This window comes from Sapajus apella, unplaced genomic scaffold, assembly GCF_009761245.1.
Source record: "Sapajus apella isolate SASKATOON/1434 unplaced genomic scaffold, GSC_monkey_1.0 scaffold22, whole genome shotgun sequence".
NCBI classification, from domain to species: domain Eukaryota; kingdom Metazoa; phylum Chordata; class Mammalia; order Primates; family Cebidae; genus Sapajus; species Sapajus apella.
In genome coordinates, this window is record NW_022436962.1 from 13,987,627 (window position 1) to 14,014,647 (window position 27,021).

The 27,021-nt window shown below is 42.6% G+C and overlaps 1 protein-coding gene across 3 annotated transcripts in view; it reads right to left on the reverse strand.

Moving 5' to 3' along the window:
- Nucleotides 1-27,021, reverse strand: part of KCNH1 (potassium voltage-gated channel subfamily H member 1) — a 455,549-nt gene that overhangs the window by 110,246 nt on the left and 318,282 nt on the right. For all 3 annotated transcript variants that reach the window (XR_004272203.1, XM_032289132.1, XM_032289131.1), the window contains exons 8-9: nucleotides 20,362-20,561; nucleotides 14,069-14,321 (exon numbers count right to left, since the gene is read on the reverse strand). Coding sequence is in view for 2 of the 3 variants with exons in the window: in XM_032289132.1 (XP_032145023.1) it covers nucleotides 14,069-14,321; nucleotides 20,362-20,561 (453 nt within the window). In the remaining variant the exon portion in view is untranslated. The remainder of the gene's footprint in view (nucleotides 1-14,068; nucleotides 14,322-20,361; nucleotides 20,562-27,021) is intronic.

Consider the following 27,021-nt stretch of genomic DNA (forward strand, 5'->3'; position numbering starts at 1 on the left):
TCTCTACTAAAAATGCAAAAATTATCAAGGTGTGGTGGTGAGCACCTGTAATTTCAGCTACTCAGGAGGCTGAGGCAGGAGAATCATTTGAACCCAGGAGGTGGAGGCTGCAGTGAGCCGAGATCATGCCATTGCACTCCAGCCTGGGCAATAAGAGTGAAACTCCGTCTCACCAAAAAAAAAGATCAGTGCCCGCATAAAAGAAAGCTGAGTTCCCTCCCATTTGAGGACACAGTGAGAAGGCACCATCTATGAACCAGAAAGTGAGCCATCACAGGACACCAAATCTTCTGGCACCTTGATCTTGGACTTCCTAGCATCCAGTACTGTGAGGAGTATTTCTGCTTTTCATAAGCTACCCAATCTATGGTGTTTTGTTACAGCAGCTGGAATAGACTCACACGCCACCCCATTGAGCTGTTGTGAGGTTTACATAAAAGAATGTCAGCAGATAACTTAGCACCAGGCTTAGAACACAGTAGGTGTTCAGTAAATAGTAGCCACCATAAAAGAAGAATCTTCCCAACAGTGCTGTGAAGCAAATTCCACAGGGATTATCAGCCTCATTTTAAAGAGAGAAAAGTGAGTTCAGAAGAGGTTAAATGACTGTCTCCATGCTGGCAACGGGAACACAAGTTTCCCAGGGTGTTATCCTCTGCATCTTCTCCTTCAAGCAGCCCTCCTCTTCAGTCAACATTCAGTGACACCTGCCTTGGGTGGGCATAATGCCAGATGATAGAAAGAAGGACAAATTGGAGACAAAATTTAAACCTCAAGGAGCGATGGCCTAGGTAGGTCTACTAAAGACTAAATTGCACATAGGTGTGGCCATTTGTTCAAGTTCCAGCTAAGGGGAGATGTGTAAAAGAGATATGTGCAATTTCCGATCATTTCCTTAAAGAGAAAGATCATGTTTGCCTTTCCCTTTGCTTCTTCCCCTTCCTCTTGGCAGGAATGAGTATGTAAGCTAACGTGGACCAGGAGGCCAAGGGCAACAACCTATTTAGGGTGAGGCATCACACTAGGAGGCGACCAGGTGCCTGATACCACGAGGTTGCCACAACTGCCCTCTTATGCCTGGACTGCTACATAAGAGGAGAATAAGCTTCCATCTTGTCTAAGCTTCCTTTCTGTTGGGTTTTTGTTGGAGCAGCTGAACCTGCAACTGAGCCAATTCAGGAGTCCATGGTCCAGTGGGGCAGTACCATGTGTTGACCCCTGTGGTCGAGGTATATACACAGGTGCTTTTTACACCTGGACTAAGAAAAAGCGTGGGCTTCCATATGTCTGATGGACTGAACAGTAAAATGGTGATGAAGACTCTGGCAGCACATTCAGAGCAAAAGCTCCAGCAGCTCGAGCTGAAACCTTGGTAATATCACTCACTTTCCAGCCCAGCCCTGATTTTGGACCAGGAAGCAAGGATTACTGAGGACTCACTGTATGCCAGGCTCAGGCACCAACCAGGAACCCTGCACCCAGCACTCATTCTGTGCCTCACCCCCAAGGTGCTGAAATGCAGCCTTTTAAGTTGATGCTGAACACTTAATGACTCTCCCACATGTATTTAGGCTGTTTCCCTTGGATTGCCTGAGATCATGGGGAAGAGTAGGTAAACAAAATTTTGACATCTTATAAATGTTGCTGCCTCTTATCTGTAGTAAAGGTACAAAGCTCTTCTTTTTATCCTTACTGCAAAAATAACTGCTGCTGGCAGTATGTGGCCTTGTTTATCTGCTACAGTTTACAGATGTTAGAACGTACATTAAAGACAGACAGACACAGTGGAAATCTCATCAACTTGCTTTCGCATCTGAGTAGTGAAAATACACTAGCAGGAATAAAGCCTTAGCTCTAAGGTCTTATTTGATTGTGTTTGGGTGTCGAGTGCTTAACCAACATATTTTTTTGGATTTCTTACGCCAACAAAGAGAGCGGGCACTGGAGGTGCTGAGGGGGCCCTGGCTGCACGGACAGGCCTGCATTTCACTCCACTTCTCTAAACGGCAGCTATGCCTTGAAAAGTTTTGTCTCATTCTAGGTTTTGTGGGAGATTTCAGAGATGTTCAAGAAACATTTGTGGGTTTTTTGTTTTGTTTTGTTGGTGAAAGGAATGCAATGGTCATACTCTTCTGCAAACTGTCTCTATATAGAGATGTGACACCTGGGGGTATCAGTCACAAACCTGGTCAATGAAACACATGCAAGAACCTGTAAGATTATACGCCAGGTTCCATGAAAACTGTGCTTGACTTCCTGTCCCAGGCAGCAAGTAAACTGAAAGTTTCCAAGGTGGGGTTATGCCTTACCCTCTCTCTCCACGCAATTCAACCCAGTTCAACAACCTGGCCTTGCCTATTATGAATCAGGCAGAATTCCAGTGATTCAGAGGGATAAAACAGAAGGTATGAGATCATCTCTTCTTCAAAGAGACGATACAGAGATGTTGCTTACAATGTAAGGAGACACATTTACATATGTGTGTAACAGTGAAGTATAAAACAATAACAACAACATGTAATACCGAGACATGGGAGAGGCAGGGCTAGGTAAGGCTGAGATTTCATGGAAAAGATGAGAATGGAGCTGACCTTTATATGGTGAGGCAAGAGAACTTAGACCTATGTGAAATAGACAATTTTTCCAAAAAGCAGGAAAATAAGCTGGATGGTTGGGAATGTTGACAGCTGGTTGAGCTAGGTTCACTTTCCTCTATCAACGAAACTTCTTGGTAGTCTTATTTATATTATCTCTGCATTTTTACTCTTAAGGAGAAACACTTTGTCCCATCCCTGATATGTCTGTCCATGGTAAGGAGGCTCCAGCTGCATCATGTTCTGAACCTTCACCTGACTGGTAAGTTTGAGAGGAGAGCATGCTCATGTGTAGGCCAGGCCCTTGCTCTCCCCTTGGGAATCAACTGCCTGTAAGAAGCATGTTCTCTCTGTCCTTCTGTGCTGTGAGATTTACAGAGCAGACCCACACAGGCAGAGGCTTGTGCTGGTCATCATCGTGAGGTGGGTCTGATTCTGGGTCTCAATATTAGGAAGACTTCTTGGATGCAAATATAAAGCATATTCTCTAATATTAGGTCTCTGGAAAATAAAACGTGATGCCTTGACCTATACCCATCATACTTATTTTCTCTCTTGGTTCAGAACTCTTGGGGGAATCTATGCAAGTTATTAGGCACCCGGGATCCCAATACCCATCCCTCTTCATTTCTCAGGCTACCTTAATCCCGCTTCTCACCCCCATACTCCACTGATGCTGCTCTCACCATAGTCAATAGTAACCCCTTTGCTGATAAGTGTAAAAGGCACTTTGTAGTTCTCAATGAATCATACTTCTTTGATTCTAGTATACACTTGTGTTGTTTAGCATTTTTTAGCTCTGAAATTGGAATATGGCAGTTTAACTGGCAGCATTGTTTCTTAATGGGCCGTAAAATATTAATGTGTCTTACAATCCATGACATTGTCTATTTCATGAACGATAGTTCTGTAATACTTGAAAATGACCATTTGTTGCACCTCACCACACCCCCAAACACACACCTTGACTTCTGTTACATCCCTCTCTCCTGGTCTCTCCTCCTTTTCTGGAAATCCATCTCAGGCTCTTATAAGCGGGTACTCCTTGGGGCTGTGCTCTAGACCTTGTTGCTTCTTTCCCTCCCTTCTTTCCTTGGGTGTTCTCAGCCTCTCCTCTGGCTTCAATTACCACCTAGTGCGTGATGTTCCATAGATGTTCACCTCAAGCTTTGATCTTTCTTCTGAGTCCAGAGCCTCCCACTGGCTACTTCCACTCAGCCCAAACCCACAGATCTAAAAATGGAACTGGTCCTCCTTCCTGGGAAACCTGCCCATCCTCCAATGTTGCCCACCCCAGTGAAGTCGTCCAAGCCATTCCAGGCTTTTCCCTCTTGCTCATCTCCATATCCAAAATAGATGCCCAAGCTCTGATAATTGTATACATAAAATATCTCTTGAATCTATTTTTCCTCATTTCCACGGTTATTTAAAGTCAGGTTAGGCTACTGTCATCTCTCGGCATCTTCCCTGCCTTTTATCTTGGCCCTTTCTACTCTATTCTCCACACAGCTGCCAGGATGATTTTTCTAAACACAAATGAGATTCTGTCATTCTTCTGGTTTAAAATCCTCACTGGCTCTCCATTATCTTCAGTCCAAATTCCTTAACAAGTCTCAAGGCCTTGCTCACCTACTCTACTCTCTTGAGACTGCTATGTTCCAGGTATATTGAACTTTTTTTTTCCAGATGTGTCTCCAAAACCTTTCTAGATGCTTCTCCCTATTCCTGGAATGGTCACTCTCTAATCTCCCTTTGCAACCCCCCACTGCCACTGCTGTCTCTGGGGGAATCCAGCTCAGACATCAGCTCTCTCAGGAAGCCATCCTTGACTTCTCAGAGCTGGGCTAGATTAGATGCCTGTCATATAAATTCCCACAGCATCCTGTTCTTACTCCTATTATAACTCTTGGCTGTATGCTGTAAAAGGCATATTTACTTGTCTATTTCCTGGCTGAGAAGGCTGGCTTTATGAGACGTGCGTCTATTTGACCCACTGTTGTATCTCCAAGCTCTGGCACTGTATCTGGCATGCTTCTAAAATGAAAACATCAAGACATCAATGAAAGCATGGGTTTGAGCAGAACAATGTAAGGTAGTCCTTAGAATGTGTTAGGCTGGATGACTTTGAGGAGAAGATGGGTCCCCAGTCCAAGTGCAAGAACCTGGGTATCCTTAGGCAGCTACATTGTCAGCCTAACTCAAGAAGAAGGAATCTGCTGACCTGCTCAGAAACACTCCTGTAATTCACTGCAATTCAGCTTAATGCTAAGCTGAAAATGTACAGGCTAATTTAAAAAGAATTAAAGATAATGCATGTTATAAATTACCCTGTGACATAAATGCTGTCCCTAAAAGTATTAAAACTTCGCCCAAATATGGGTCATCAGTCTTCCTTGGCTGGCTTCCTCCACAAGGAAGGCTGACGACCCCCATGCTGAGCATGAGAAAACAAGACTGGCCCCTCTATCTGAATGGAGGCTCAGCTATAAATGGTTAAGTTAAAGCAATGGTTTGGAAACTTCATGACAATTCTCCTTCTGTTCTTCATTACTGCAATTAGACAAAAAGAAACTAGCCAAATCTTTCCACCACGCAAACAGAACACAAATCTTCCACTGAAAACAGGTGATAATTTCCCGAGACGGCTAGTGAATGAGAGCTTTATTTTTTCCCCTTCTGATCATTTATAAAAGAATATAAGTGTGTTATAGAAAATAACTGAAACATGTTGAGAAATAGACAATAAAAATTACAAATAAGTCTACCATCCAGAAAACTTCAGTTAACATTTTGGTATACTTTCCATCTTTCTTTTACTCATATATGCATTTTGATCTAGTTAAGGTTACTATATATATATATAGCTATATATTCTGCTTTTATCCCACTTAAAATTACATTGGAAACATTTTGCATGCCTGTAAAACTGCTTCATATCATTATCATAACAACTGCCTTAATTTTCCATAAATTACGATTCAACCATTCCCTCTGTCTGCACATTAAAGTTATGAAAATTTCCTGCAGAAGGATCAATCAACTTTCCTAACTGCCAGTGTCTTTAGAGACTGTAAACCAATTTTTAAAATGACTTAAGCAAACACAGAATTAGGAAGGAGACCTGGTCTCCACCTCCACCCTCCCCCAATCAGATAATGTGTGCATTACCGGATACAAGTGGTTTTGCATTTCTGAAGTTCTAGATTATTCATATTATAACTTCTTCCTAAAAGTGCAGACTTAATGTAATTGCTTCAGATGATGGAACAGCTGTATGAGTATTAATGCTTGGTTGGAGTGTTTAGGGCGACACTTACACATAGCCTCCTCCCGCTGTACTAAGCATGAGCAAACAACATTATTATATGGCAGTGGCAGTAATATTTACCTAGCAAATTCAAGTCCCCGGAGCAATGTGGAGCAACGCACCACAGTGATGGCAGCGAAGTGGGAGACCCCTCCTCTCCATACTCAGCTCACGAGAATCTTGGGAAGCATCTCTGTGAAGGATGTACCTTCTGCAATCCTCTAAAATAATGAGGGTTTATACAAAATTATTGTGTCTTTATTGTTGCTTTAGATCTTTGTCAGAGAAGCCATTCTGTCTTCACTGCCTGCCATCTCCTTTTCAAGAACTCTTAGAGGGAGGGGTTGGGTACTAGATGCAAAAAAAATGCCATTTTTTCTGATTAAATTGGCAAATAACAAAAATCAATGCTGGCAAGACATCTATATGAAAAATATCATTCTTTTATATCCTAATAACCAACGAATGTGAAATCTGAAATAATGTTGACTTTTTCAATAGCCACTTGAAAATTAAAACAAAATTTTTTCACATTTGGAAAGTAGCATATACTCTTTTAAAGACAATTTGAAAGACAAATATTTTTAAAAATTAAAATATCCTAAAGCCTCACAAACAAGATATCCACTATAACATGTTCATGAAGACGCTTATGGGCTTTTATCTATGGATGTTTTTCCCTCACATAACTGAGATCATATTGCATTTAAAAATTGTATTTTACTTACTTTGCTTATCATTAAAATTTCCAATATCACTTAAAATTCCTTATAAGCATTGTGAATCGCTATACTCCCATTCTTTCTTTCTTTCTGTTTTTTAGAGACAGAGTCTTGCTACGTTGCCTAGGCTGGAGTGCAGTAGCTATTCACAGGTGCAATCACAGTGCACTACAGCCTCAAAGTCCTAGGCTCAAATGATCCTTCCACCTTCTTGGGCCTCAGCCTCCTGAGTAGCTGAGGCCACGGAAACAAGCCACGGCTTTCCCAATTCTTTTCAAATGCTCTGCAATACTTGGTCATTTAGAAAAATAATCATATGTTCTGTGTCTGTCATTTTAAAAATATACATTTCATATTTCTTCCTCTGAATCCTAAATTCCTGTCTTGAGCTCTGGCTTCCTTTCCTGATTCCAGGCCCACAGGGTCCAGGTAACTGCTGGGCTCTCCACTTGGATATCCTATTGGCCATGAATGCAACAACGTAACAAGCCAAAATAAAGCTCATCACTTTCTTTCTCATCACCACTTCCTCCTGACTTGATCTACCACTGACATCTCCATTTCCCAACTCATCAGAATCACCTCTCTCCTTCCCTCTCTTTGCTCCCCACATCCTACTTACAACCTTACAGACTCTGCTTCGTGATGTTTTCTCCACCTTTCCCTCCCAACTATGTTTGGCAGATTTAGCAAATAAAAATACAAGATACGCAGTTAAAATAAAATTTCAGATAAATGAATAATTTCACTCATGAACATATCCCACAAAACATTTGGGTAAAATTTACACTAAAAATTACGTATTGTTTACATGAAATTCAAATTAAACTGGGCATGTGGTATTTTATTTGGCAACCCAACTTCTGTCTCCATTTTTACTGCCTTTTATTAACACTCCTTATTTCTGCTACTCACCACCTTCAGTGGTTTCCATTGCCAGTTCCTCATGCTGACCTTTAACCTCATCAATAGACTAGCCCTGATATGCTTCCCTAGCCCCATACATATCACACGGCTGCCCCACAGGGCTCTCAGCTACAGCTCAAGTAGCTGTCTTGTGGCTATGAAACACCCCCAACACTTTCCTTCCCTAGGCCTCAGCTCACACCATCTTTTCCATTTGGAATGCCCTACCTTGCCTGTCCAAACCTTGACTCCATCCACACAGAGCCTCTATGGTAGGCTAGGCCCTCCTGACCACTTAAACAGATTACTGGGAAGGTGATCCTGCCATGTGGTAGTTCAAAAAAGTGGAGAATTGATCATTCCATGAGGTTTAGGTTAAGGTAATAAAAGGTCTCCTACCCAGGGCATCCCTGCCTTACTTCCTTCCCCATGTTCACACTTCACTCCATTCCACACACAAAAAAAATATCAAGCAGTGACTGCCTAAAGCAATGTTTCTCAAAGCCCAGTCCTCCACCCACATGCATGGAATCCCCTCTGGGGCTAGGGCCACAGATTCAGAACCTATGGGGAACAACTGGGGCTTGGCATGATGAACAAGTTTCCCAGCTGGGTCTTGTGCTCACTCTAGTTGAGAACCACTGGCCACATGGAAAGGCTGCTCAGTCTGCTTTTCTCACGCTAGTCCCTGAACATGCCGCATACATACCCACGTATTCTCTAATACCTCGGGTGGCCCAGGCTGCCCTTCCCACTTTCAGACTCAGCCTACTAAATTCCTACTTGTCCTTCTAAACCCAGTTGAGCTTCTACTTCCTCCACGAGCATTTCCCTGCTCACTCCAAGAAGTCTACAGAAAAAGGTACTCACTGACTTGACACTAGCCATGCATTTGTCTCACCACATATAATAGAACATTCCTCTAAGACAAAAATTTTCTCTGTATCCCCAAAGAGATTAAGATCATGTTATGCTCTGGCTTGCTAAATAAATAGATCCTGCAGTAATAGTCAAATGTCGATGAACCCAAAGAAGCTAACTAAGCAAAAATGAGAGTACCTTCCAAATTAGGAACTGTGACGAGGAGGTATTCTACTAAAAAAAAAATTAAAATAAAGATGATTTCATCCATGAACAAACATTTATGTCTTTATGTACGTGTAAATCCTAACTCAACAGTGACAGGACTGCAAGTAAGATTTGTGCCATGTGAGCCAGGGCCTGCTCATCAATCTTCTCCATGGCTGTTCCCATTTCTTGGCAGACTTTGGCACATCCACAAATCAAGAAGAGTTCCTGTAGCCAAGACCCATGCCTGAACCTATTCCAAAAAGATACTGCAAACTGAACAAAATAGACCCATCTGCTTTTCTCCTCTACTTCCCCCTCCTCTGACTCTGCTGACTTCTCCAGTGGCTGCCAGAAACGATTCTCTCTCCTCACCTCCCACATCCCAGAGGTTCTCCCTCCCCTGATATCTCTGGACTCTCGGTCTCCTTCTACTTCCTTAATCAGGGGCTCACCATTTTTTCTGAGCCTCTCCGCTGGTCTCCATGCCTATGTATTTGTGAAACCCAAATCTTCCTGTCAATCGCCTTTCTAAAACTCTCTCTGGGTCCTTATCCCCTCAAGATAAATTCTTACTGTGGACTATGGGGCTCTTCACAGCCAAACCTCCGCCTTGCTTTCATTTGCATTCCATTCAGTAAATAACCTCTGGTGCTTTCCATGTGCTAGACATGGATATATAAAATCAAAGGGTCTGGGGTTCCCAGGAGAGTGGGGAGTAAGCATGCAATTGATGCAATGTGATAGGCTTAGTAGAAACATAGGAGTCCTCTGAAGACTCTTAACCAACTAGTGGCAATTCCGGTAAGGAGTTATTGTAGAACCGGGACTACAGTGAAACCTCTAGCTTCAGCACTCTTTACTGCTTGATGCAGCCTGGCCGAAATAGTCCTGTTTGCCCCAAGAAAATTAAAAAAAAAAAAAAATCCACAAAATGGAAAAACACAAGATGATCCATAATGAAAACACAAATTAAATATTAAAATGCAAAACCTATAAACATTTCTAAGGGGACATTAAATCACAGTGAAGGGGATCATATAAATACTGCACTTATAAGATCGAAATGCAAGGAGATACTTAACACACTTACGCACAGCCCTGATGCTCGTCCATGACTCATCCGTGTTGGTGAGTCACACCGTAACACAGAAGACCCAGATAACTACTTACATGCAGATGCTACTAGTACGACTTGGGTAGGGAAAAAATGGTACCTCTACCTTTTAATACTGATATCTATAAAAAATTAAAAGAAAATTAGTTTTTAAAATCTAATGAATAAAACGCACATGTGAAAAACCTGAATTTATTTCAAGGAGACAAGAAACTAGATCTGAGAAACCATTAAGTGATTTCTAAGATAACTCTAAGAGGATGTAAGAAGAATTTCATGCAAAATTAAGGCAAAGAGAATAGTGAAGGGAAAGGAGATCATAGAGATTTCTGATATGTTCTCTGTCCTCAGAGAATATCATCTAGGTTTGTGGGACCACGTTTTTAAACTGCAGACTGTGATCAGGTCAGGATAGCCATTTAGCGGGTCAAGATGGTCATTTATTTTAAATGAAAGAGAACATAATCTCATAGAAAATACCAGGTTGCAACTCACATAGCATGAGAAGTATCAGATTCTGTGTATAACTGTGTGTGCACTTGTATATGTATTCATTTGCAATGCAATATACATTTCATGTGGCAAGTTGCAGTCACAAAAGTTTGAAAAATACCCTTCTTTAAAAGACTTTCCTTAGAAAGGGCTTTATTTTTAACACACTAAACACACTCAGTTATGAGTACTGACTCTTTTCTTTGTTCTTGGGATTTGTGCTAAAATTAAACAGAGAATGTGAGTGGAATATTAGAACTGGATGGAGGAGGCGAATTAGCAGAATGTAAATGAGAGAACTGATAATAAGGCACCAGAGAGCAAGAGAACGAGATGGATGACCTCTGGTGTTTTTTTCTAAAGACTTTTGCTTGTGATTACCTGGATATTTTCTGTCCTCTTTAAAGCACTGGATATACAGTAGCTGCTCAATAGTTGCTCATCCAATGATCCTCTAGAATACCTGCATTCTCTCTATGGCAATGCTAATCATGCAGAGTGATGGCTGTCTTTCCACTGTCAGTCCCCTCCACTTGTAGCAGCTCCTTGGAGGCTGGACTAATGTTTGGTCCATAGCTATATCCCCCCTCCATGGCAGTGCCTGATAGACAGCAGGTGTTCAATGCATTTTGCTTGGATTGTATTGAAAGGCATCAACAGACAATATAGTTAGAATACCCATTTGATGCTTCAAACCCCTTGCAAGAACAAACTGATTTCAGTCCACTGACCAAAAGATATGCTAATTATAGAAAAACAACAAGAAAAAAAAAAGTTTCCAGGGAGCAAACAGCTTGGAATCACTTATGCCTCTTAGTCCAGAGCTCAGGTTTACTCAAAGGACTTGTCTCAACATTTTAGAGAATAAGAGCCCCTTGAAATCTGATAAGTTATTTAGAATATTGAGCTTGGACCTACTTTTCAGACCCAATCTGGCTCCTAGAGACGAAGTGGAGAAGCTTTTTCTAGTGTGGACAGCTTGAAGGCAACAACCACTTGAATCCAAAGCTGCTGAGCTATTTCAGAGATCCTGTCCACGTTGCTAACTAGAGCAGGCAGAATGCCCGGGAGGGCCCAAAGTAGAGGGCTAGATGTAGAGAAGCAGTCAACAAGGTCAAATAATTCAACAATACATCAAGCGCTGGTTTCTTCCTCACAAGAAGCCCAGGATAAAAAAAAATGAGAAGGGACTAGGAAGCTGTTTGCCTTCCCCACCCCTCTTCAGCTCCGTCATGCCTCCATGCCTAGGTCTAGGTGTTCAAACCAAGTCCTAATAATGCAGCTCTTTATGGGAGGTCATGAAGGATGCCCTGAGCATGGAAAGGCATACGGCAAGTTATCAGTGGGAAGGTGAGTGAAAGATGCCCTTTATTAAAGGGTTAATTCAAATTCAAACTTAAAGGATTGCTCACTAGTTAATAGGTGCTCATCTCAGCCAGGCAAACCTAAAAACATGGCTGTTTTCCTTGATAAAGAAGAAAGTCATCTTTATCGAGGAAATTGATGAGTATTAAAGGTACAGAAAAATGTCCTTTCATATCAGATACACTAATGCAATGGTTTTTACCTTCATGTGTCTTATTTATATACAGTCAAATTTCACTTCTCTGTGTTAAGGGGGTAAGGAACAGAGTAACTCTGGTCCGCAGAGTTCAATGGATACCATGGGCTCTGGTATCCACGGATACTTTGGCAAACAGGTTCAGCCTCCATTCCCTACCCAATTTCTTTTTGCCTGTTTTTTTGTTTTATTTTGTTTGGGTTTTTTTGTTTTGTTTTTTGAGACATGGTCTCCTTCTGTCACTTGGGCCTCAGGCTAGAGTGCAGTGATGTGATCATGTCTCACTGCAACCTCCGCCTCTGGCTCAACTGATCCTCCCACCTAAGCCTCCTGAGTAGTTGGGGTCGCAAGCATATACCACCATGCCCATCTAATTTTTGTGCTTTTGTGGACACACAGTTTTGTCACGTTGCCCGGCTGGTCTCAAGCTCCTGGACTTAAGAGATTCACCCGTCTCAGCCTCCCAAAGTGCTGGGATTACAGGCATGAGCCACTGTACCCAACCTCCCTACCCAATTTCTATCCCACTCTCGCTTTGACCCTCTGTCAGTGTATGCTGAAGGAATATGAATCATCCTTGGGTTAAACTAAGCAAAATGTAATCAAGAGAGTCAGTTGGCTTTGGGCCAGAAAACAAGAAGGAGGCTACATATCATGTACTCCAAAGTCAAGCAGGAACAAAGTTGGGGCCTTTCTTTTCTTTCCTTCCTTGCTTCCTTTCTTTCCTTTTTCTTTCTTTCTTTTCTTTCTTTCCTTCTTTCTCTTTCTTTTTCTTTCTTTTCTTCTTTCCTTCTCTTTCTTTTCTTTTCTTCTTCTGTCTTTCAATAGTATCTATATCTCTATGTAGTTTGAATCTCAATTCTAACTTCAGCCTCAGTTTTCTAATAAATCATTTGTAAAAGATAAAACACATGTCTACAATGTCTACCAGTATCTGGCAACTTAATGGGTCAGCATACTACGTTAATTACCATCAGAACTGTAGCATTACAAAATGGATTGAAGCAGAGGTTTTGGAGTCAGAGGGACTTCAGAATGTTGGCTCCATGGACCTCACCAGCCATGAGGAAATTTCCTTAACCTCTTTGAACTTTAACTGTCTCATCTACAAAATGGGGATAATAAAGCCATTTCACAGGGTTACTATAAGGTTGAAATGAGTGTCTATGTGTCAAATGCTTGGCACAGAGTAGATGACCATAAATGATAGCTATTATTATGACGGTGGCTTGCCCCTTTAGATACATGACCCCAGTAAAGAGCTGTTCTCTAGCTAGCTCAGAAAACCAGACACATTTTTTAAAAGCCACTGACGCTTAATGTCCCAAATACCAGCACATTCTCCCATGTCCCTGCTCCTCCTCCCACACTCCCTATTACTGTGGATGGTGTGCCAGCTTCCCTGCTATCCATGTGAGAAACCTATAGTCCTCGTTGACTCCTCCTTCCCCGCCACAGCAAATCTGTCATCGAGTTCCAGTGATCCTACTTCTTAAATATCTCAACTCCATCTGCTTCTCTCCATCTGCTTGCCACAATATTAGTTCAGGCCACCATCAACTTGCCTCTAGATAACATGCCTCCCACCTGGCCTCCTTACCCCAGCCTTCCCCCCTCAATCCACTCCCCAAGCTGCAACTACTGTCATCTTTCTAAAGTACAAATCTCATCATGCCTCTCCCCTGCTTTCAGCTCTTCATTGGCTCCCCCAAATAAAATTCAAGTCCCCTAAGTGGCTTCCAGAGCCTGCCATGATCTGCCTAGTACTTCACTCCCTCCCCAGTCTGATCTCTCACCAATGTCCCTTCTTGTTCTGTGGCTCTAGCCACACTAGAATAATTTGTAGTTCCCCCAGTGAGTCATGAATTTCTCCCTCTGCAAGGATTTGACACATGCTAACCCCTCATTTTAGGATATTTCATCCCTTCTCTTCTCCATGCTAACTCATTCTCAATTTTTAAGTTTCAGCATAGGCACAGGAAGCCTTCCCACTTGAACACCGACTTAGATGTGCCCTCCCATTGTACTGCAAATGTCTGCTTATTTGTTCATCTTCTACACTAGACTGGGAGACCCTTGAGGACAAAACCCATTTTTGTTACTGAAATACTCCATGGACATCAAACAGCAGTTGGCCCAAAACAGGCTTTCACTGTTTGTTTGTTGGATAGATAAGTGAATATGAGCAATTGGCCCTGCCCTGTGGAGCAATCTCTGGCTGAACGTGGCAGTGGCGTTGAGCTGCCCAGTAGCTAAAGCAAGCCCGGTTACCTTTGCCCATCCATCAAAGCCAACACCTACCTAGGATGGCCACCACTTCATCATCTTGGATCACCTCCAGGGAGCCAGAGACCACGAAGCAGAGGCTGTCAACGCTCTCTCCTGCATGGTAGATGAGGTCTCCTGGGGCACAGTGCACCGTCTGGAACTCCATGGCCAGCGCCCGGAGGCAGCCATCACTGGCCAGCCGGAAGGCTGGGTGCTCCTTGAACACCTTACGGTTCAGATGCACGCAGATGTCGGCTCTCATGTCCTTGGGGCAGATCTGCAGGACCTAGCCGGGCACAGAAAAACAAACAAACAAACAAACAAAAAAACAGTATGAGGGTCCTCACTGTAGCCTTCAGTCCACATCCTTCAGCACTCCAGGGGGAGGAGCAACATTTACTGCACCAGACTGCACTCCCCTAGCCAAAGTCACTGCCCTTGTGGAGCTCATATTCTTATAGATGAGAGAGGTGGTATCTAAAAAAGAAATCTGTGCTGAATGTTCAGGACAAGGGCCTGAGAGTCAGCACTGGGAGTAAGTGGGACTCCTGTTGAACAGTGGTCGGAGAAGGCTTCTCTGGAAAGGTGATATTTAAGCTGACTCCTGTATAAGTGCCAGAGTGAGTGATGTGGAAGAACATTCCAGCAGGATCGCAAACACAAAGGTCCTAAGAGAGCCAGAGCAACAGCCAAAAGGAGTGAGGGCAAAGGGGCAGGAAATGAGGATCAGAGACAGCACCAAGCGCAAGAGGCTTTTAGGCTGTGAGAAGCCTTGGGTTTCATTCCGAATACGATTGGGAAATACTGGAGGATTTTTGAGCAGGGGAGTGTCATGACCGGACTTACATCTGAAGATCACTGAAACTAGAGTGATGCTAGAGAGGGTGGCAAGTGTCTAGTCAAGGAACCCAGTTAGGTCCCTCCTGCAGCTGTCCAGGTGAGAGAGGAGAGGGGAACTTTGGGATGATGGCAGAAGAACCAGTGAGAAGCACTTAAATTTAGAAGATATTTTTAATGCAGAACTGACATGATCTGCTGATGGACTGAATACAGGGTGTTACTTAAAGACAGATATAAAGCAACATTTACTAAGCACTTACTGAGTGGCAGGCATTGCTAAGCACTTTAGAATCATTCACCCGTTTAATACTTATCAAACACATTATGGTATGCTAGGCAGCATCCTAGGCTGAGGATGAAGCCATTAAAAAAAAAAAACAGAAAAGACAAACATCCCTGCTCTGGTATAAGTTACCATCTAATGGGAGGAGACAACTAATAAGCAAAATAAAACGTAGCAGCAAGTACTTAAAACAAAAAAAGGAAAGAAGGATAGGCAAAGTTGAACGGGGGTTGGGAATTTACTTAAACTGTTACGTACATTGGCTAATTTAATCCTCCCATAAACTGTATAAGTGCTATTATTATATCATTTTACAGATGAGAAAACTGAGGCACAGGGAAGATAAATAACTTGCCAAAAATTGCACAGGCAGGAAATGGCACAGCTGGGGTTTCAAACTAGGGAGCTTGACATTAGAGCCTAGTTTAGATCCCAACCAATTCCTATATTAGGCGGCTGTCCAAAACAACAGGCTTGTAATTTTATTATCAACATCTCGGCAGCATCTCGGAATTCAAGCAAACTGGAAACTGTAGGAGGCTATGCAGGTCTCATCTTCTGGAAAAATTAAAAATTCACAGGCTTTTCTAGAGGGAGAAATATTTCTCTGGACTAAATGTTTGCAATAAACCATTGCATGGCCCCTTGCACAGCAAGCATTAAGTATGTACACCTTCAATCAGACTTCTTCAGAGAAATCAGAAGTATTTCTAAAATAATCCAGTCTCCCATCCTAGCTTATGAGCAAAGCTAGGGGCATAAAATCAAACATGTTCAGTGACGACATTTTTCTTGAGGTTCTGCACAATTTCCCACCCTGCTTCTCTGCCTTAGCACAAGCCATTTGCCACTAAATCTGGTGCTTATCCCCAAATTTGGAAGACTTTCAGCCTCCTTCAAAGTCCAACTCAAATCTCACCTCACCCCTAAAGGCTTCACTTACATCCCCACCCCCTCTGGTGCCCCTGTGCTCTCCCTGGAGGTACAGCAGTGGAAAGAGATCAAAGAGTTGAAGTCCCAGCTCCTTCCCCTCCAGGTGGCACTTCTGTTTCTCCTGTAAAATGCAGACTGTTAACACTCACTTGTGAGAATTAAATGAAATTGTATCTACCAGTACACAGCCTGGGACAAAGCCTGGCCAAGGTAGGGGATTCAGTAAGCACAGATGCCCTTTCTCTGTCTACCTCTGCATTCTTGATCTGGGCTTGCAGGATGCCCAGCCAGTGAGCATGCCCTCTGGGAATACAGATGCAGAAGAGCCCAAGGCAGAGAGGAAAATTCAGAGTGCCAATGCTTGGGCAGAGCACTTACTAAGGATTTACCTCTATTAGGCTCATTAAAAACAAGACTCCTGATCAGGTGCAGTGGGCTCATGCCTGCAATCCCAGCACTTTGGTAGGCTGAGGCAGGCAGATCACAAAGTCAGGAATTCAAGACCAGCCTGACCAGCATGGTGAAACCCCGTCTCTACTAAAAATACAAAAATTAGCAAGGCATGGTGGCACATGCCTATGATCCTGGCTACTCAGAAGGCTGAGGCAGGAGAATGGCTTCAACATGGGAGGCAGTGGTTGCAGTGAGCGGAGATCGTGCCACTGCACTCCAGCCTGGGCAACAGAGTGAGACTCCATCTCAAAACAACAACAAAAAAGACTCCTGCAGAAATCCAGATTCAATTTAGTTCCTCTGCTCTCCAAGCAGATCACTAGGTAATGGGGAGCATTCACATGTCATGTCAAAACTGTGCCCAGTAGTTTGGAACAAAGATTTATTCTCCAGGTGAGTTACCTTTAAATATTTGGTTTCCCCTGGGCTAGACTTTACTGTTCTCCTGGAATAGGCTGCCAGTGAATGAGGCCTTGGCATGGAGACAAAGTTTTATTCATGGGTACTATTCCCAGGGCCAAAAGAGAGTACAGTGTGAGCAGGTGAGGGAACCTGGAGGGGAGAAATCGTAGACTGGCACAGCCATCAGTCATTTCCTATCTATTGGCTCTACACTGAGGTGGGTGGGACGTCTGGAACTCCCTTCTCTGGGTGGAGTGGGGAGGTCTCAACTCTGAGACCCCGCAGTACCCCTCGGCCACCTTTCCTACTGCTTGGTTCTGAGAAGAGACCATCCTTGCTCTTCCTTGAAGCTTTCAAAGGCCAAAGGAAGATGTCGCTGTGGAATCTCCTTCAAGCTGGCAGTACAGGAGTCCCGGGTAAGAGAAGAGGCATTAGGATCAGGTAGAACTGGGTTCAAGTTCGAGCTTCCGCGCTCAGATGCGTGAATGCGACGCAATACTTAGCTCCTCTCCCCATGCCTTCATTTTTTGGAAACTGCATATGGAATTCTGAGGATTCCATGAGCTGTTCTGTGGAACGTCCTGGCTTAATGCCTGACACATACAAGTGTTCATTGCCTGTGAGATCTCATTTTTGATACTGTCATCACAGCAGCAGCAGCAATTTCAGGGAGTCTTTGAAGTCCAGAAGATCACAGCCAAAAGGGCTTTAGAGGTCCCTAGTCTTAAAGATCATGTTTCCATGTGCTACAGACATATAAACACACTTGGGGAAAGGCAAGTGATGTGCTCAAAGTCACCAGTGAATAGCTGGCAAAACTGGGGTATCCCAGCACTGCCACTGCCATGCCCTGGCTCCCTGGTTATCACTGACCATTCTGACCAAATGGGAGGGGAGGGGCAGATGCGGAGAGGTATAGGACGACGGGACTGGTTCTCTCCCCCTCAGCTGCCTGCCACAAGCTCCCGCCCAGAGGAGCAGCCAGCCCAGGCCCGACTGGGTTCCGGAGTGAGTTGCCACAGCTGAGTCCATGACTATTCTCTCTTCCATCTGGACCAGGACCTGGGGCAAATCCCAAAGCCCTCCAGGAAAGTGAAGGCAGATCTGCAGGGAGGGGAAGAGAGAGCAAATGCTGACAGTGCTGTCTCCCATGGGCAGTTGCCCAGCCGGCCCTACAGTGAGGGTGGGGAAGGGCTTCTTTCCAGACAACCAGACTTACAAAGGCATCCCGGTGCCTGGGAAAAGGAGCCCTAGGGCAGAGAGATCAAAGTTCCTTTCTGCTCCATCAGCTGCCAGGAATCCACAGAACCTACAGGCATTATTGAGAGAACACAGCAGAAACAACAGGCGTAGTTGGGGCAGATGGTTGGCAAAGCCAGTGACTAAGTTCAGCTGCAGCCGATGCCCTGCCCATCCGAGAAAGCAGAATGACTCTGGACTCATCCTTCTCTCCAGTACATGCTTTAAATTGTTTAAAAATAATACTAGGAAAAGCATAAGCTTTGAAGTCAGACAAAATGGTGTTAAAATCCTGGTTTTGTCATTCTTTACTCTGTGACCAGGGCAGTTAGTAAAATGAATCGGATATCTTGTTCTTACCCCCTTCAACAGGGAAAACAGGGTTGCTGTGGAACCTAAATGAGACACTAGTGCAGGACCAGGCATGTAGAAGCACAACAAATATCTGCACTTAATGCATGTTCAAGAAATGGTAGCTGAGGTTGTAGTAGTGGTGTTGTGGGTATTACGACACATAGCAAAACCAAAGTAATGTTCCTTTCAAGTTGAGGACTAAATTCAGTTCAATTTTTCCTTTTAAACGGTCAACTCTCAACTGAAATTCTAACGAAGGAAGACAGGAACATAAATAGCTGATCCCAAAGCCAGTTGAATCTGGTTTGCAATGTGTCATTAGGTATTTTTGCAATAGTGTTATCTTTCTGTTTTCCTCACTGTAACAGTCAAAGGAAATGAGTATGCCCTGAGTACTTACAGACTGGAGAGGAAAAAGAGTTGATGAAGACTGAGAAGCAGAGAACGAATAATCTCAATGGATCTGAGATTAACTCTTTGCTTATAGAAAATATGCATAGAAAATTCATAAGTGAATAACAGGAAGTCCACTGTATGGTTTCTCTATTATTTCCAGTACCACCAAATTTTCATCACTCTACTGAAATGCATCTAGAATAATACAACTCTTAGAGAACAACAGGAATTTATCACCTTCTCCATTTTACAGGTGGGAAAACAAATAATTAGAGCGATGCCTAATTGATGCTCTGGTCAAATCAATTGATGATTAAGGCACAAACTCTTAATTACTGTTTCTCGGACTTGTCTGATGAATAGGGTTGCCTGGGCTCTTGTTAAAAATGCTCCCTCACTTCCGTAAGTTCTCATTCCACACATCTGGTGATGGCTGGGATTGTTTTTAAGGGTGCTTGTTAAAAATGCTCCTTCACCTCCCTCAAGTTCTCATTCCACAGATCTGGGATGGAGGCTGAGATTGTTTTTAATGACGATATCATGGGATTCTCTGTTTGAGAAAGAGTCTCACTCTGTCACCCAGGCTGGATTGCGGGGCGCTATCTTGGTTCACTGTAGCCTGTGTCTCCAGGTTCAAGCGGTTCTCCTGCCTCAGCCTCCTGATTAGTTGGAACTACAGGCACATGCCACCATGCTGGGCTAATTTTTTGTATTTTTAGTAGAGACGGGGTTTCGCCATGTTGGCCAGGCTGGTCTCAAACTCCTGACCTCAAGTGATCCACCTGTCTCAGCTTCCCAAAGTGCTCGGATTACAGGCATGAGCTGCTGCGTTGGGCCTGACATCATGGGATTCTTATCAGGGTCAAGATGAGGGTGAACTGAGTGAGGCAACAGCCTTGGGCACACAATTTATGGGTATGCCAAGAAAACCGGTAATCAAGATAAATCAGAGTTTATTTTTTTAAAAGCAAGGTTAAGGCAAAAAATCTATGATGAACAAAATATCAAAAGTTTGAATAAAAACAAGATCAGTAACAGGGATGTGCTATCTTCAAGGCTGGGGTAAAAAGAAAATTGGCGATACTGATCTCCCTTCCCCAGTCATGGCCTTGATTCATATCATCATCCAAGTTTGGGAAATTCTACCCTGGACAGTTAGACTTCCAGCTCCTCTCTTCTCCAGGAAATACACCCTGCCTTTCTAATTTCTTAAATAGTGGTTTTTGATTGTTGGTCTTGGAGTAAGGCTGATCCAGAAGCAACCAAAACCTCTGGAGGTAGGACCTGGAATCCCAAAGCACTCAAGCGAATTCTGAACAGGCAGGTTTGGGAGCCACTGCCCTAGGCAAGCATCTACCCGCCCCCTCCCCCCAGCCCAGGGAAACCAAGAAACGAATGGTTTCCCTGAGCTCCTCACCCTCCTTACCTTCTCTGTGTCAATGCCTCTGGACATGGACCAGGTGGACACAATATAATCCATGACTCTCTCACTCAGTCCTTTTGGCACCTGGTAGAGCTTCAGGAAGTCCCGAACACTGTTGAGCATCTCATGGTATCTGTTGGTGTTAGCATACATCTGTTGGAAAATGGTCGTCACATTCCCGAAGATGGTGGCATAGAGAAGTGCTAGAGGTGAGGAGGAGGAGCAGGAGAAGAAATAACATGTGAGTGGTCCCTGAGCCAGGGTTCCAGAATGCTCAGCTTGCTCAGAGTAAACCAATGGCCAGAGCTGCCCCTCCCCAGTGCAGACTGCCCTGGCTCTTCTCAGGAGACCCTCACACCTGCAGCCTCTGGGGCATGGATGCAAAGAAAGAGCCCCCTAATACCAAGCTACTAGGAGAAACGTGTGGGAGACAGGGCTAGGGTGGATGGGAGCTGGCATGGCCCAGGGCCAGAGCTAAGACACAGATAGCAGCGGAGGCTAGGCAGTGGGTCACGAGGGAGTTGCACTGCTTCATTTTATACTTCCTGTCATAAAAAGTTGGAGCCATGCCTGAGGTCCCTAGTCAAATGCATGCCTATGTGCTCCATACCAGTCAAAATCCAAGCCAATCAGTCAATGATCTTTATCAAGCTCTGCTATGTGCCAAGCACTATGCTACCTGCCAAGGACAGGATGGTGAACAAACACTCAGACCTGGTCCTCACAGAGCGAAAAATAGAGCAGGAAGGACAGACCTTGAATAAATAATCACGAATAATTAAATAATAGCAAGTCTGCAGAGGGCAGTGAAGGATGTTATATCCTTGTTTTGCACTTATTGTTAGTACAACAATCTGCTTCACTGTGATGTGGCTCCTGGGGAAAAAACATAGCTTTAATATGGTAAGAATAAAATCAAGTCCCCTTTGAGACATAACAAGTATGTGCTGTGTGCTACTACTGCTCCCCCTCCATTCGCATTAGGAAGAAGGACCATTATGTTATTACAAAACCCCACCTTCTCTAACTTCCATTGCTCAATGCTGAGCTCAAGAGCCACTGCTTCTAAGAAACCTTCCTAAACACCTTCTCCCACCATGAGTGTGACCATGATTTACCAGGTATATTTCTATAGAACTCAGATTATACCACTTTGGAATCATGTGCTTCTTTCTTTGCCTGTTCCCTGACAGTGTGAGTTGCTTAAAGGCTGAACCCATCTTTTCCTTGCCATTGTATCCATAGGATCTAACACTATAACAGTATTTAATGAATATTTGCCAAATTTCACATATTTTTGCTCTGGCTTTTTAAAAGATGAGTTATTATTGATATATAATAAACTACACATGCTTCAGGTATACAATTTGCTATGTTTTGACCTATATACACCAATAAAACCATCACCACCATCAAAATAGTGAACATATCCATCACCCCCAAAAGTTTTGTCATGCCTCTTTGTAATCCCTCCCTCCATCCCTACCTGCTTTCCACCTACCATCCCCGAACAACCACTGATTTCCCTTCCGTCACCACAGATTAGCCTTCATTCTCCAGAATTTTATATAGATGGAATCATACAGTATGTACTCTTGTTAAAATGTTAACATATAATTCATACACCATAAAATGCATCCATTTAAAGTGCAAAATTCAGTGGTTTTTCATATATTTACAGAGTTGTACAACCATCACTACAATCTAAATTTAGAATATATTCCTCCCCAAAGAAATCCCATACTCATTACTGGTTATTCTCCATTTATCCCCAAGTCCCTTGCCCCAGGCAACTGCTAACCTACTTTCTATCTCTATAGATTTGCATGTAAGTTAAAATCATACAATATGCGGCCTTCCATGACTAGCTTCTTTCACTTAACATGTTTTCCAGTTCATCCATGTTGTGGCATGTATCAGTACGTCATTCTTTTTAATTTGAATGCTATGCTACTGTATGGATATATCACAGTTCATTTATCCATTCATCAGTTGATGGGCATTTGGATTGTTTCTGCTTTTTGGCTATTATAAACATTCATGGGCAAGTTTTTATGTGAACACATTTTCAATTCTTTTGGGTATATACCTAGGAACGAAATTGCTGGGTCATACGGTTACTATGTTTAACGTGTTGGAGAAATCGCAGAATTAATTTCCAAAGTAACTACACCACTTTACATGCCTGCCAGCAGCATATGAGAGTTCCAGTGTCTCAATATCCTCCTTAACATTTGTTACTGTGTCTTTTTTGATTATCACCTTTCTAGTGAGTATGACTTGCCATCTCATTGTGGTTTTGATTTCTATTTCCACAGCAGCTAGTGATGTTAAGCTTCTTTTCATGTGCTTATTGGTCATTTATATATCTTCTTTGGAGAAATCAAGTCTTTGCCCATTTTTCAATTGAATTTTTTATTGTTGAGCTGTAAGAATCTTTTATATAATCTGGATATAATTTCCTTCTCAGATAAATGATTTTCAAATACTTTCTCACATCACATGGGATGTCTTTTCACTTTTTTTGGTGGTATCATTTACAGCGCAAAAGTTTCTAGCTTTGATATAACTCAATTTACTTATTTTTTTCTTTTGTAGTCTCTTTTGACTGATTTATTTCATTCAGCATAATTACTTTGGGATTCATCTGTGTTATTGCATGTATTGTTTAATAATAGTTCATTTCTCTTTTTAAATATAAAAAGTAACCATTTTACTTTGAAATAATTAGAAATTCACAAGAAGCTTTGGGAGGCTGAGGTGGGCAGAAGTCAGTAGTTCAAGACCAGCCTGGCCAACAAGGTGAAGCCCTATCTCTACTAAATATAAATATAAGTATACATATATATAAATTCGCTGGGCATGGTGGCATGCACCCATGGTCCCAGCTCTTCGGGAGGCTGAGGCAGGAGAATCGCTTGAACCCAGGAGGCAGAGGTTGCAGAGAGCCAAGATCACGCTACTGCACTCCCGCCTGGGTGACAAGAGGAAGACGCTGTCTCAAAAAAAAAATTCACAAGAAGTTGCCAAAATGGTACAAAAAAATTCTGTGTATCTTCCACCCAGTTTCCCCCATTAATTATATCTTACATGACTATAGCACAATATTAACAACAGACATTGTTATAAAGTAGATGTACAGTTGTGTGTTATTTTATCACATGTGTAGACTCATGTAACCAGCACTACATACAAAATACAGAATTCTTCCATCACCACAGAGGTCTCCTTGTGCCTCCCCTTTATGGTCATGCTGCTGCCAGCAATCACAACATTTTCTCCTTTATAATTATGTCATTTTAAGAATGTTATAAAAGCCAGGCACAGTGACTCATGCCTGTAATCCCAGCACTTTGGGAGGCCAAGGTGAGCAGATCACTTGAGGCCAGGAGTTTGAGACCAGCCTGGTCAACATGGCAAAGCCCTGTGTCTACTAAACACACACACACACACACACACACACACACACCCCCAAAAAAAAAAAATTCAGCCAAGCATGGTGCACATGCCTATAGTCCCAGCTACTTGGGAGGTTGAACAGGAGATCACCTGAACTCAGGAGGTGGAAGTTGTGTAAGCCAAGATGGTGCCACTGCACTCCAGCCTGGGTGACAAAGTGAGACTCTGTCTCAAAAAAAAAAAAAATTACAGAAATGAAATAACACAGTATGTGACCTTTTGAGATTGTCTTTTTTTTCACTCATCAAAATCATCCAAGTTGTTGCATGTATCAATAGTTCATTCCTTTTGGTTGATGAATACTATCCCATTGTATGGATGCACCACAACCATTTCTTCCAAATAATCTTATTCAGGGTTATCTGATGTACTATGGGAGGCAAAAAAATAAGAGAGAAATGTATGAATCTAGAGATAAGGGAAGGACTGAGGATATAAATCCACCAAAAGAGAGTTGTAAACAAGGATCAAAGGGTTGTCTAGAAAAGTACCAGGGAAGGGTGTTAATCTGAACAAAGGGAGCTGAATGAAAAGCAGACACCAGCTCTTCTAAGCTCATAGAAAGCCTCATAACAATGAAGTTGAAGGTCCCGCCTCCTCCATGCCAGTAGTGACATGAAGTGCGGTCAGACCCAACCATCCTCCCAGGAGATGGGCTGACTCTAACTCAACAAGCCTATGTGGGCAGTCCTGCTTCAGCTTTGTTTTTTCATTCACAAAGAACCAAGGGTCATGGGCAGAGTCCAGGTGCCTTTTTTAGGATGGCCGCCAGAAAATTTAATCTTGAGCTTAAAACAAGTTACACCAAATCAATATAGTAAGAATAGCTCTCTTTTCCATGATCCTAGAGAACCAGGCAGCAGGTCAGAAGTCAAGCAGTAATGCACAACCATCATTTACAGCTCAGGGTTACTCTTGTTCCGGGTTGCTTCTGAGGCATTCTGGAAGGTTAAGGGTCCTCAGGAGGCCCTTGCTCAATGATGATTACTATTATGAAACATTATTACACTAAAAAGTGGATAATTCTACTCTCAGTGGCCCTTCCTTATTTTTTTCCCTTATTTATTTTTTTAATCATGACATTTTCTCACAATATTGCCCAGGCTGGTCTTGAACACCTGGCCTCAAGCAATCCTCCTACCTCAGCCTCTCAAAGTGCTGGAATTACAGGTGTGAGCTACCATGCCCGTCCCTTAATTTTATATGAAGGGGAATTACATGTTTTTCATGCCTGTAACATTTAGTTTATTGGTATGTTACATATAAAGCATTATACCTTTAAATGCCAAAAACCTAATTGGGAGAGAAGACATGTAAGTCCAGTTGTCACCTGAATAGATGTATGAGTGTGATGTGGAGAGGAAGGGAGGAAGATTGTAATGTCACTGTCAGGAGAGTAAAAAAGCCAGAATGAGCCTCCCAGCACACAAGGTGTTATGGATGGCTCCAAATGTGGATTCTTTGGGTACTTCTGTTTTGGGGAACTAAGGAGACCTCCCCAAAACTCAAGGCAAAATGCTGATTTGAAGAGGAGGTTTCTTTCTTATTTGATTGGTTTAGAGCTTATATTGTATCACAGCAAGAGCTCTGGTTTCTATCCAAAAAGGAAGAAAGGAAAAAAGATAGTATTCTCCAACCCTTAATTAGAAATAGCTATATGGAATTTGGCGGGGCAATGTGGTGGGGAAGGGTATAGCAAAAACACGTATCTTATCAATTTCATTTTCTTACATTTTTCCTGGTAGCTTCTGAACTACGCCATTGCCAGTTGTGTGAATCTTCCTTGTGAACTGAAAATGACAAGGTTCATAAATTTGGAAAGGAGAACTTTATTTCTCATAAATGATTGCAGCTTGCAGGGAGCTATCTGACAGGCTGGGAAGCAGAGCCTGTGGCCTGAAGCCAGAAGCAGACACTTCAAGTGGAGGAAGAGTAAGACAAAAATTTATGTTGAATAGGGTGCCCAAATATACATATTCAATAAGTTATAGGAAGAGCCATGAATATTTATAAAAAGAGAAACATGTACTTTCACAACTGAGCTTCACCCCTCTCCATGGGACCCATGTTCAAAAAATGGCAGCATTAGCATGAACTAAGGGTAGAGTTTTTAAAGCAGAGTATGTGAAAACCCTCACTGGGCATCCTCCACAGACTTGCCAGAACCACTGTGTGGTGGGTGGTCTCTTACCAGGAAGGAATGCAGGTCAGCTGTTTTGTGAAAATCACAAAAGGGAGCGGCTGCATCAATGATATCAGTGGTGGAGTCTTTCCAAAGGGTTTGTTTTCTGTTTAGTCTTAGGGAAGAAAGACTAAGGGCATTTAGTGAGAAAGGGGTTGTAACAAGGCATGTTCCTTGAAGGAACTCAGCTTCCAAGGCTTCTCTGGAGTCCCCTTGGCCAAGAGGAGGTCTGTTCAGTCAGTGAAGGGGCTTAGAGTTTTATTTATAGATCTCACTCTTCATCAGCAACCTGGGAAATTTTTTCACTTATTTAGGTTAGAGCTCCTTATTCCTGCATCTCATGTCTTCTTCTTTCTTGGTTTACCCATTTCCCTCTTTTTCATAAGACATTTGCTAATAGCTTTCTGAAAAAGGATATATGGGAACAAAGTTTTTTGAGACCTAACATGTTTACTCTTAAATTCAATTAATAGCTTAGCTGGGTGAAGAATTCTAAAGTGGAAATCATTTCGCTCAGAATTTTAGAAGCATTTTTCCAGCCTTATCTTGCTATTGAGAAGTCAAAGCCATTCAGATCCCTTGTCCTTCATATTACAACCTGATTTTTCTCTCTAGAAACTCTTTCTACAAGGTTCTGAAAATTCATAACAATGCACCTTTTTTCTATGATTCCACTTTCATTCGTTGCGCTAAACCCTTTTAATCTGGAAATTTATGTCCTTCATTTCAAGACAATTTTCTTGGAGTATTTCTTTGACAAATTCTTCCCCTCCATTTCTGTATTTTCTTTTCCCTGGCCTCCTGTGATACAGGTATTGAACTTCTGGATTAATCTAATTTTCTTATTTTTCTCTCTTCCTATTTCTATCACTTTATGAGAAGTTTCTTCAGCTTCTGCTCTTTTTTATTGAATTTTCATTTGATATTATACTTTTAATTTCCATGAGATTTTTTTTGTTGTCTGAATGTTCCTTTTTAATTGCATTCTGTTGTTTCTTAGATGTAATATCTTCTCCTGTTTT